This window comes from Lissotriton vulgaris, chromosome 1_1 (genome assembly GCF_964263255.1).
Source record: "Lissotriton vulgaris chromosome 1_1, aLisVul1.2, whole genome shotgun sequence".
Lineage (NCBI taxonomy): Eukaryota > Metazoa > Chordata > Amphibia > Caudata > Salamandridae > Lissotriton > Lissotriton vulgaris.
The window spans coordinates 1,609,424,940-1,609,437,876 of record NC_141685.1 but is presented as its reverse complement, the minus strand read 5'-3'; the positions used below and the strand labels follow the sequence as shown (position 1 = coordinate 1,609,437,876).

At 46.2% G+C, this 12,937-nt stretch overlaps 1 protein-coding gene across 1 annotated transcript in view; it reads right to left on the bottom strand.

Moving 5' to 3' along the window:
- LOC147750880 (extracellular calcium-sensing receptor-like) overlaps window positions 1-12,937 on the bottom strand; it is a 198,982-nt gene that overhangs the window by 7,758 nt on the left and 178,287 nt on the right. The window contains exon 4 of the mRNA XM_086931626.1: window positions 10,725-10,952. Coding sequence (XP_086787752.1) covers window positions 10,725-10,952 — 228 coding nt within the window. The remainder of the gene's footprint in view (window positions 1-10,724; window positions 10,953-12,937) is intronic.

The following is a 12,937-nucleotide window of genomic DNA, read 5'->3' as shown; positions in this document are numbered from 1 at the left end:
GTATTTGGGTTTTGATCCGGCTAGATCGGATCTGCTGAGCCGAATGTTGAAGGGTTGGGGGCGGGTGCGGGCGGAGTTGGGTGGGGGGGAGTTGCCACGGGAGGCTATCACGTTTGACTTATTGAAGAAGGTTTTGCAGGAATTGCATTTCTGTTGTTACGACGGGGAGGAGGTGGCGCTGTTTCGCCTGTGCATGATCTGGATGTTCTTTGGAGCATTTCGTGGGTCAGAATTGCTGGGGACTCGTGGGGCGCCGGGCCGGTTGTTTGCTGATGTGCGTGTGGATGGGTCGCGATTGGGCATTTGGTTGGGGCGTTCCAAGACTGACCAGCTGGGGCGGGGCAAGTGGGTTTGGTTGTCGGAGAGTGGGTGTGCAAGCATGTGCCCGGTGCGTGAGTGGCTGAGTTTTGGTGGGCAAGTGCGGAGGTCAGAGGGGGAAATTTTTGTGCACGCGTCACGGAAGCGTTTGACGTCATTCCAGTTGTTGGCGGTCTTGCGGATGGCTTTGAGGAGGCTGGGCAGGGATCCGGCTCATTTTGGCACGCATTCCTTTCGAATTGGGGTGGCTACGGCGGCGGCAGGTTTGGGTTGGTCGTGGGAGGAGATCAGGAGGATTGGTCGCTGGCGGTCGCGGTGCTGTGAGCGCTATGTGCGCAAGTGAGGGCGTGGGGGCACAATGCTTGGACGGCTGCGCTGCTTGGCGTTTTTTCTTGTCAAGCCTTGGTACTAATATCTTTTTCTTCGTAGGTTGTGTTCGTGGACCGGGGGCCAAGACGGTCACTTTGGTCGTTGGGCATTCTTTTGTGCACTGGGCTTCGAAATACGCTGACAGGCAGGTGTACGGCCATAGCCTGGGCCTGAGGAGCAGCCATCACGAAGTACAATGGTGGGGTAAGAGCGGAATGAGATGGGGTGAACTGTTGCCGTGGCTAACAAGGAAAGTGTCGCAGCTAGGCTGCCCGGACATGCTTATCTTCCACCTGGGGGAAAATGACTTGGTGAAACAATCGGGGGTGTCACTGTTGCATTTGATGCAGAGGGACTTGGAGGTGATGAAACGCAATCTGGCTGGCGCCTGCATTGTGTGGACTGAATTTATGCCACGGAGGATCTGGAGGGGTGCACTCAAACCTGCGGCCGTTGAAAGGGCTTGCAGGAAATTAAATAGGGCGATGAGACTCTTTTGTGCGGATCGGGGTATCAAAGTGCTGGCTCATGTTGGGCTTCAGCTGGAACAACCTCTTCTTTTCAGGGACGACGGCGTGCACCTTTCTCACATAGGAAACGCATTTTACCTGATGGAGCTGCGCGATCTGATTAGCTTTTTATGGAATGAATCAATCTGGTGTAAGAGGGACTGAGTTCGAAAGGTGCACGCTTGGTGGGGCAGGTAACCGCCCTCCGGGGGTTCCCTGGGTGGCGGGAACTGGGAGGGGTGGGGAGTCCATGACGGGCAGAATCACCCTTCCAGGGAGGGGGTTACAGGTGCAGGATGGGAGAGAGTGGTAGACGGGAGTGCGATGGATGGAAATGACCGAGGATTTGGAAAGTGGAAAGGGGAAGTGAATGAGATGCAAAGAGGTTGTGGTGTGATTTGGGAATGGCTGGTGGAGCACGTGAGTGGATGACGGTTGAAAGGCAGGATGTTGGGGGGATTGTTAAGTTAATGATGTTATGTTTATTGTAAGATGTCATGCCTGTCCTAATAAATGGCCTTTTACGCACACTGATGCGTGGAGTGGTTATTGCACGATGCCTGCTTGTCCCAGAATCCAGCGCCTCCAGTGCTCCACCCAGGAGGGAGGAGCTTACCTACATCTAAGCCCTAAAAAGCGCGATTCACCAGCGGGGTGCTAGATGCCATTACTGCCTGCATCTGTTGGAGACTGCCTGCTTGTCCCAGAATCCAGCGCCTCCAGTGCTCCCCCCAGGAGGGAGGAGCTTGCCTGCAGCATGCGCTAAAAAGTGAGATTCACCAGCGCGGCGCAGGACGCCCTTACTACCTGCATCTGTTGAGGACTGCCTGCTTGTCCCAGAATCCAGTGCCTCCAGTGCTCCCCCCAGGAGGGAGGAGCTTGCCGACAGCAAAGCGCTAAAAAGTGCAATTCCCAGCGCGGTGCCGGACACGCGCGGGCCGCAAACCGGGCAAAGCCCGGGCCAAGGGGAAGGCCCATCCTTGCCCGTCATTGCCTGGAAGAGGTTGGGCTGGGCCAGGGCTCTTAGTTCCGCCTTTAGATTTGCCTGATGGGAGATTGTGATCAACCAAGTATCATCAGTAGTTCTGCCACCTGTGTGACCCCGGAGGCTGGGGAAACATTGGTTGTTTGTACAAATAGGTTTGCACCCCTCATAGATCTGCAAGAGACGGTGGATGACTTCCAGAATAATCCCCTGTCACCACCACATAGCCCTCGTCCTATATCTAATTCACATAACATCATTGATTTTCAGGGATTAACTTCTCTTATTAGTGAATTAAAAGCAGAGGTAGCACTTATGCGAATAAAGTTGGTAGAACTGACTGTGATGTTTGATTTTCTAACACAAAGGATTCCTGCTTACACAGAAACTCCCAATCGTACGGTAAAGCAGCCCAAACAATCCAAGCAGACAAACAGTCAGGAAAGTTGCTCGGCCATTACATCTAAGGTTGCTCGGAGCAAGGTTAACACTCCACATTGTTACAACACGGGGGAGAAAATAGATCAAACACAGAGCCTTTATCACTGGGGGGTCCTGCTCATGTATCTATTCCAAAATCAGATTTATTTGAGATGCAAACCAGGCATCCTGCCATATTAGGTCTAGGGATCCCTCTAAATAACTATAGGCAACAAAGTATTATACCGTCAGGTACAAATTTGCATCAGGCGCCAAAAATGTAAATGGTCAATGTCCCTAAATATGACAGCAGGAATAGTAGAGAAAGCGCAGATTCCCTAACAAATTAGGCAATCCATTTGATTTGCCATGTCAGGGGATGTTGCTCGGTTATCAGAGAAGATATTTTTAGAGCCCACAGACTTTCTTCCCGGACAAATCCTCTAGATGGCATTGAGTTAATACTAAACGATCATGAACCAGTTGAAAACCTGCTAGCTCTGGAGTTTCGTACTTCTCCAGACCATTCCTTAATTCAGTTTAGACGTTTCCTTTTCGTAACTGGACAGGGTTGCTCCACGGGGCTAGGTGGCCTCCCAGTAGATGGATCTTCAAATCTAGGCTCTAATGACTGACTGTTGAATGCGTCTCAGAAGGCCATACCTTCTAGTGGAGAACCTAGTAATACTATCCACCACCCTAATGAGGGGGAATGTATAAAAAGCACCATACCCCCTGACATTAGCATATTGATAACTAAGGGAGTCATTGAGTTAACTAACCATCAAGTTAATTTGCCGAACAATGTGACACCTTTGTGTTCAAGCAAAAATCTAGTGGCAGGCTTATCCGTGATATCATGGAATGTAGCTGGACTAAACTCCAAGATTACATCTCCAGACTGGCATTCATTTGTTGCACAACATGATGTCTGCCTTTTTCAGGAAACTTGGGCAATGGATCCAACTCATTGTGCAGGCTATCTAAATTATTATGTCTCTGCAATCGCTGGCGGAAAAGGTCGACCCTCAAGAGGCTTAACAATTTCGGTGCGCCAAGAAATTGGCTTTGTGGTGCAGGTCTTTGAGTCCCACAATAAGGATATTAGCGTTTAGGTTGATGTGGGTGAAAAGTTTGATGTCTATAACATCTATGCAAGGGGGACTAAGCGTAGGAAATCCGAGGTGCTAGTAGCTCTGGAAACACTTCTTGACCAACATTCCAGGAGCACAGATGTAATAAAAGCGGGTGATTTCAACATGACTTTTGAACCCCGTTTAAAAGGGAACTCTAATTTTACTGATGAGGAAGATGATCTTCGGAGAATCCCTAAACTACATCTAATCCCAGTAAAAAAATGGGCTGATGTGGTAGTACAGATGAATTCCCTCTGTATGGAGGAAGGACTAAGGGTTGTAAATGGTAGAACACATTCAGACAGAGATGGTGTATGTACTTTTAACAATGGTTCCAGTCACAGCCGCATTGATTACTCATTAATTAATTCCCAGTTTTGGTATGTACTAAAGGACATAAAGGTAATTGAGAGGATAGAGAGTGGCCATAATCCATTATCTGCAGTTTTCGAGATAGTGGTAGAGAAAGATGCCTTTTATTTTAGCAGGGAATTGATAACTCTAGATTCAGTTCCTACAGATGACATGAGGCAATTGAAATGGGTAAATTTAATAGCAAAGCCTGAAGTCCTAAATAGGATCTCACTAGATGTTGATAACGCAATAATAGATCTGGAAGATCTTTTTTCTAACATGGTACCACCTGAGATGGTAATCGGATTTCATGCTGAGTTCTTTAAACCGCTTGGTACCTATTTCTATAAAGCCACTAAAAATAAAGGTACTCACCATAAAAGGGCAGTAAATGGTTTAACATGGATTGTAAGGAGGCTCGTAACTCCTTGGAGAAAGCAATTTAGGACGGCGACATGGTTACGGTTCGGTCAGCTAGGCAGAAATATAAGAAAGCCCAGGAGACGGTAAAGAAACTTTGGGACGACAATAGATGACAGGATCTCAAATGTGTGTGCGAAAACAAAAACCATAAACTATTTTGGTGTAGTAAAAGGGGGCACAGATACCCGACCTTTAGAGCAGATAAATCATGTAAGGCAAGATCATTGGGCAATGCATTTTCAAACCCAATATGCTTGCAGTATAGATGATAGGGATATGTTTGAGCTCTCACACACTTACTATGATGGTTCGGCTTTTAATGAAGTTGATGTTGATATTGCTTTGGATACTGTGATGGGAGGTAAAGCATCAGGCCCTGATGGTATCTCAGCCGATATATTCCTTTCCAATAAATCCAAATCGAACCAATACATCCTGATTTTAATGAATGAAATTGCTAAAGGTATGCCGGTACCAGAGTCATGGAAAGGAGTGGAGATAATCCCAATATTCAAAAAGGGGGATAAGTCTTTGCCTGGGAATTACAGACCGATAAGTTTAATTAATTCATTGCAAAAGATCATGGGACGCCTTGTGTTAAACAAATCCAGGATTGGATTAGTGAGCAGGAGAAAAGACTGGCATAATGCCAGCAAAGAGGCCTACCACTCCTCAGTCAAAACCTATAAAACTGCAATTAAGCTCTCCAAAGCCTCCCATTATGACACCCGGATAAAGGAAGCCTCTAATTCCGCCAGGGAATCCTACCTCATTGTGAAGGAGCTATTGAAAGTTCCCATCTCTCCTTTGCCCACCACCCCTCAGGTAGACAGAAGCAATGACCTAGCCGCATACTTCAACAATAAAATCGCCCGTATCCTCACATCCCTCCCTCCCCCCAGCTCCCCTACCCGGAGAAACACTACTCAGCCCCCCGATCAGACGGGATCACGTCCCCAACTCGAGACATTCAGGCCAGTAACGTCTAACGAGGTGGAAGTTACCCTGAATAAAATCAAAAGCGGATCCCCTCTAGACCCTGCACCTTTGAGATTCCTCAAAAACGTGGCCCCCGCTATCACCCCCACAATCACGGAGCTTATCAACTGCTCACTCGCTCAAGGATTAGTCCCCGACAGCTGGAAAAAGGCACTCCTTAAAAAATCCCAGCTCGATCCAACTGATATGGCAAACTATCGGCCCATATCTCTCCTCCCGGGGATCAGCAAGATCACCGAGAAATTGGTGAATAGTCAACTCTCCCGATTTCTCGAGACTAATAACATCCTGCGGCAATCCCAAACCGGGTTCCGTCCTGGACACGGTACAGACACCCCCCTGCTCACCGTCATCGAGGAAGCAAGGCGCATTCTAGACTCAGGAGGATCCGTGGCAGTGATCCTTCTGGACCTGAGTGCCGCCTTTGACACGGTCAATCACCGTGTCCTCCTCCATCGATTGAAGACAGCAGGGCTCACCGGGATGGCACTCAGCTGGTTAGAGTCCTTTCTTACCGGACGCACGTTCCAGGTCTGGGACGGCGAATTCCGCTCATCCACACTTCCTCTCACCAGCGGGGTTCCTCAGGGCTCCTCCCTGAGCCCCACACTCTTTAATGTATACATGGCCCCCTTGGAAGATGTGGTATCACCATTCGGAATAAAAATCGTGAGTTACGCTGACGACACACAATTGGTCGTCTCCCTCTCCCAACTAGACGACCACCCAGACAAATTACCAAACTGTCTCACCGAAATTCACGGGTGGATGTGTGAATCGTCATTGAAACTCAACGGTTCCAAAACCGAGGTGATGCTCATGGGCAAACAATGGGCGACTATCCCCCCGTCGATCTGGCCAGACGTGTTCGGGGAAATCCCCTCCCCGAAACACGAAATCAAGACCCTCGGAGTCTGGCTAGAACCCGACCTCTCAATGAAGACCCAAGCGGCCAAAACCGCTGGGACCTGTCTTGGGCTTCTGCGGACTATCCGCAAAATTCTCCCCCTCCTACCGCCCGTATCCAGGAAACTACTAGTACAGGGCCTCATAATGTCGCGGTTAGACTACAGCAATTTGGTCTACCTAGGTGCACCGGAAGCCACCTTAGCAAGACTGCAAAGAACCCAGAATGCTGCAGCTCGCTTAATCATGAGCGTACCTCCTAGAGTATCCGCCAAACCCACCATCAAGGCTCTGCACTGGCTGCCAGTCCGCCAAAGGGTGGAGTTTAAGGCCATGTGCACGGCCCATAAACTAATCAATGGATCGGGACCTGCGATCCTCAGCGGTTTGGTCACCCCCTACATTGCACCGAGGGCCCTACGGTCTGAGAACGAGCACCTGGCCAACATCCCCAAATTCAAGAGAACACGTACCGGAGGCCGACGTTTCTCTGTAAAAGCCTCTGCTGGTTGGAACTCTCTCCCACGCTCCCTCAGACTGGAGTCCAACCACCTGACGTTCAGGAAAAAACTTAAAACCCTTCTGTTTCCTAAATAAACCCCCCACCCCTTCCCCTCAGTAGGACTCAAGCTTAACAGCGCGGGGATGCCTTCGGGTCACCAGGCGCTATACAAGTTGCTAAATAATAAATAATAATAATTACCTTTCCAGGCAGGTTTCCGGTCATGCACAAGTACCATTGACCAAACCTTTCGCTTCACTCTACTTTATTGAAAAACGCTGGTTTTGGAAAAAGGCAGCTTGTATGCTGCCTTTGTAGATTTAAAGTCAGCTTTTGACCTTGTTTCCTGTAATAGACTGTGGAGAGTACTGAAAGATCTGAAGATGCCCCAAGAATTATTAACCCTCATAGCTAGACTCCATGAGGACACCCATGCAAAAATCAGGTGGGGTAGCCAGGGCCAGGTCACCCCGCCTTTCAGAGTGGAAAGGGGGGTGAGACAAGGCTGTGTGATGGCCCCAACTTTATTTTCCATTTTTATTAATGGGATTGTAAAATTCTTGGAAGCTAATCCAACGGACGTTCCTATACTGGTGGGTTTAAAAATTCCAATCCTCATGTTTGCTGACGATACGCTGTTATTCGCCAAAACACAGAGCGGCCTACAGCGAGCCCTAACGCTCTTCGAGGGATTTTGCCACCTGCGGAGTTTGGAGATAAATGTTTTCAAAACAAAGTATATGACATTTAACCCTCATAGATCCTTTAGAGGAGAGATGGTGCTGAATAAGCGTCAGTTGGAGCAGGTAAAAGATTTTACATATCTGGGGGTCATAATGCAGGGCGACATGAGGTGGGGTAAGCAACTGGACATGACCACACTGAAACATCGCCAGTTTGCAGGTACCTTACTGGCTGAGTTTAATGCATCGTTTCACAAAATCAGTTAGTCCTGACTTGACCATTTATAATATGAAAGTTGTTAGTGCAGTATTATATGGGGCAGAGCTCTGGGGACTTAAAGACCTTTCAAAACTGACTGTAGCTGAAAATAGCTTCCAACGGAAAATCACTAACCTTCCACAAAGCACTCAAGCACAGCCATTACTTTGTGATCTAGGTAGGAAGGCATTGGCTGACAGTGCCAGACTGCGCCCCCTGCTGTACTGGCAGAGAATGTGGTCAACCCCTGAATTGATACCCTATGTTGAGGGCCTAAAAGATCTAAAAAGACAGACCATTCAAAGAAAATCCAATGGCTACAGAATGTTAGATCTATGCTAGTAAACATTGGCATAGTTGCCGTTTGGAAGAATCCTGAAAACACCCTGTTTACCTTAAAAGCACAACTGAAGGAAAGATACTGGGGATGGGTGGATGGCAAACTTTTCAGGAATAGTGATCCCTCGACATTAACGGGCCAATTCCTTATGGTTAAACCAACACAAAAGCTAGAATCTTACTGGGACACCATTACGAAGCCTCATGATAGAAAGCTCTTTTTTCAACTGAGAGTGGGCATATTACCTGTTAAGTCTTTCACTGCAAGTTGGGGCACAGCAGATAACACTTCTTGCCCCATTTGTCATGCAAACTTGGAGTCTCTGGCCCATTTGTTATTTGTGTGTCCTGCTTACACAGTCCTGTGGCGTATATTGTTGGCCCCAATTTGTAGAGTTTTGGGTACTTGAATATGTGAGGTAGCACTTAGACTAATGCGTACCGAAACATGGTTACCACTTGTCATATCCTTAGCTAAATTTCTAGGATGGGCATGGATTATAAGATCAAAAGCGATTGCGGCATTATAACCAATGTATATTGTATGCTGTATTCTCTATTTTTGTATGTATGTACATATTTTTGAGAGGAGCTGTTGTTTTTATATTTTTATGGATTTTTATATCTGTGGGAAATTTCCCTTTTAACAGTTTTGAATATTTTGGTCATGAATGTTGTACTGGATTCAGCTTTCATGACTATTTGTCGAATAAAGCTATTATGACTGACTGACTGACTGAGTAGATGTAGAGGTATGATAGAATAAGGCTGGGAACCACAGGGCCAGTTGTGACCGATTTTAAAAGGTGAGTTGATGATTTGAGTGGGGTGTATAGCTTTAGCTGACTTAGCACCTAAAGCTTTGGACTGTTAGTGCATTCAAAGGTTGTGTTGAAAAGTACTTGTCCAAACTTTCCTCCCTGCCTTGCATACATTCTTTAAAGGAATTACTATGCAGCCTATATGAACTACAATGAACTGCCCGACCACTGAGTGTTATGGTATTAATATTATTATGGGCCAGGAGGGTTAAAGATTTATTATATTGTAATTGCATTTATAAAGCACTTAACAAGCCTTAATGGAGCATCAAAGCCCTTTATGCCGGATTGCATGCTGCTCCAGAACCTAAGGTTAATTCTTTTCCCAGTAGTTTAATGTGGTTATTGGATTAGTGTTGTGCTCGTGAGAAAATAATTCCATGCCTTTACTCTAGTTTCTCCCGAGCTGCACTAATGACAGGCAGCCAATGTAGGAGGCGCTCGATAAAGGAATTCCTGAGGTGAAGGTGAAAAATCGCCACATTAGTGGTAACTGAATAGGGCCACTCCAAAGGCCAGGGCAGAAAACTATGGAATGTACTGATTACAGGCAGCCAGCCTAAATATCCTACAGAGTTAATTCCATGCTGTGCACTTTGTACGTGCAGTTAATGTATACGTTCTATGAAGAGTCTGTACATGTTTGACTGTATCCAATCAGGGTGACAGGCATTCCCTTTCATGCATTGACTGTAGTTAGCTTCTCAGTGACACAGAATTCGTTCAGAAGTGGTGAAGAAAGGCTGAGTATTTGGATTGACCCTTCCAATGACATGTGCCGAACACTAGTTGCAAGGATATATTGCTCTGAAAATTGCACACAGGAGAAACATAGGAGCTAACTGTGTCCAGCTATGGACCCTGACAGCTGGGCCTTATTGGACAACCCTGGAGAAACACATGCGCTACCCATGCCATGCACTGGCTACCGATTGTCTTTCTTGGGACTCATCTCAAAGCCTGTCCAGTTTTGTGTACTTCCTTCACAAACTTCAGATAGCCTTGTATGTTTTTTTTATAATGTATGATAGAATACATGTACTACAGCAAAGTTCTGCAATGGCCTGGAGGGAAGAAGTGCAGTCACAGAATTCAGGAACCAGACGGTGGGTGTGCTACAAACATCTCATGCATGGCTGTTTACTAACTCACATTGGTAACTTTCAGCAAGTAGTATTTTAGTCAATGGCAGTAAACATCCCAGGACTTGTACTTCCACTTCAAAATATTCTTAGAGATGTTGACTGAAATCGATACTCACAAGCATATACCCTTAATATGGTGTTACTTGACAGCTATTAATTTCAGGAAATGATATGACCCATTCTTGCTTTTTTTTTCACTTTATTTTTGAATCCATAACTGGGATTTGAAAACCGATCTGCTTTATTTTTGTGAATTAATTAATTACTAAAATGACATTCCTTGACTTTTCTCAGTTTTCATCTTTCAACTGGACTAGTAGATAGGACTCATTTGCTCCATTGTAGCAGCCTAAATTGACTCTATACTTGCATTTATGGGGTTAAAGGGAGAAAGGGTTTAGTAAAGTTCAGGAAGAGAGTGTATTTTATTATGGGAAAGCTAATGTTCCCGGGAGGAGGGGTGGTATATTGGAAAAGTAAACTGACGCACCTTTGACATTTAGTAGGAAACTAATATGGTGGATTCTCATAATCTGTAGTGCTAAATATGTCTTACCTGAAAATATCCAGCACCCCAGATTATATGGTCATCATGAATTGCAAGTCTTTGGTCTTCTGGCAGCCGAGAGTCATATTTTCCAATGTAGACATAGCTGGTATTACCGTCAGTAGTCACCTGCCAGTTCAGGAAGTCGGCGACAAGAGGAGGATCTCCATTTTCATCAAAGTAAACATCTTCACCCAGTGGATTCCTGAAATGTATATTCTTCACAAAATGCACCAGCTAGATATGCAAGACATGAAGAGAATATAATAAACCAAAGTGAGACAGTTCAGATATTTAACCCTGTGGAGCAGCACAATTTTAGCTCCACCCTTACACGTCACAGAAGTGCAATATTTATGTGCACCTATTACCATATATTCTGTGTGTCTAACTTTATTAATGACAGGTGAAGTATTCAACTATATTACTAAATTGCATACATTGTAGTAGGAATTAGATATTCATAAATGAGTGCACATTAATGTTTACTTGTGTTTTTTTGAAAGTGCAGTGCATCATTTACCTAAGTTTTATATATATTGCTGCACTTTTTTAAAGTTATTTGCGCACATGTATTCATGTAACAGATGCACACATGTTAGTGTTTAACCATGCTAATTTAACTAGGCCTGAATTTGAAATGCATTTGGTTGGTTTGAATTTTCTCTCCTCTGCAGATGTGGTTCCAAGGCTTTATTGGCTATAGAAATGAGTGTAATGTATTAGTGATAGGGAGGCCTGGGAAGAAAATCGTGGCAGAGACATGAAGAGCTGATGAAGTGGGAAAGGTGTCTATTCACCGTATATCAGCAACAGCATTCTATCCAAGGTTGTGTGAATGTCCAGGTTTTGTGAGATGGAAAAGGGAAAGTTTGCCAATGGGCACATGAAATGCAATCCTATCAGTTTCTGGAAGGGTGGTGTGAAGATCACACTAGGCGAGTATATCTGTATGTTTTAAGTAATGTATGCACTGTTAGAGTTTGTGACAGATCCCTCTTGACTTTGAGAGATACTGTTCTCTCTGCTTATCCTATTCTTGAGACTGGCTCCTACTGGCACAGAAGGCAGTAGGCACATAGAAGGCCAGAGGGTGCCACAACTTTCAACCCAGCTCCAACCCCACCTTCACTCCCAACAGCTAAATTACAGCTTAAGCTAAAGGAGGATGCACGCAATTGCAGCAGCATGGTAAGAGAGGGCGAGGAGAGGCTGCTTTTGGCAAGGCTGTGGTGGGGTAGGCCCCTGCCAAATTCAGGTTGAGTCGGGCCCATGGAAGCAGTCTGACTTGGTACTAGTGCGGCTTGTGGGTTGGGTGTGCTCCTGTGGCTTGCTATCATCTCCACCTTCACCAACAGAGTGATTTGTGCCTGTCCCCCACTCAGAATCTCCTGGAAGTCCTGGCCCAGGCACTGATCAGCCAAGGGGTCAAGAAGGTTGCTACCCTCTGCATTTGCAAACCGAGCCAAAACCATAAATCTCACAGGAGTCTCAGGAGAGCTACCAGGCTACAACTGGGCCACCATTGGACAAGCCAGCCACCTCAGGGCCTAGTAATCCAACCTCTGGGGAGGGCTGAGCATCTCAGGGCATTCTCTTCCTTGCTGTTTGCTCGCCCTGCCTCAACAGCATCTCCACTAGGCAAGACTATCATTTCAAAAGAGGGGTGTGGTGGCACTAGGAACAAACTTTGAACGTTGACTGACTCAAGCCACATCACAGATCACTACAGCACAACTAGCAAGCCTAGAACAAGCCCCTGTGACCCAAGGTCGCCCAGCATTTGGCAGTAATTGGCAACACAGAGAGTCTGAATTGCTACACAGCTCATTAGAAGGAGGTCAGGGAAGGCTAGAAGTTCACTGCAGCAAGGAAGCAAGCAGAGGAAACTTGCCCAACGACCCACTACCACTCAGGGCCAGGTAGACTACCCTGACAACCAACTGAAAATCACCTGTAAACTTCAACTTCAGAGATATGCAAACCTGCCCATCCTCTCAGACACATCTGATAGCAAGGACCTGCCGGCCCTCTTAATACCAATCCCTTCTGACTTCCACGGACATTCCTAATTCCCAAGTCTTCACCCGGGCCGACCAAGGTGCTTCTGACAAAGTGAAAGGAGAACACCCAGAATGCCCAACAAGCCTAGTAAGCAGGATTCCAGATCCAGATGAAGTCATTGATTTAATCACCAGCCCGACCAACCATTTACACTCACA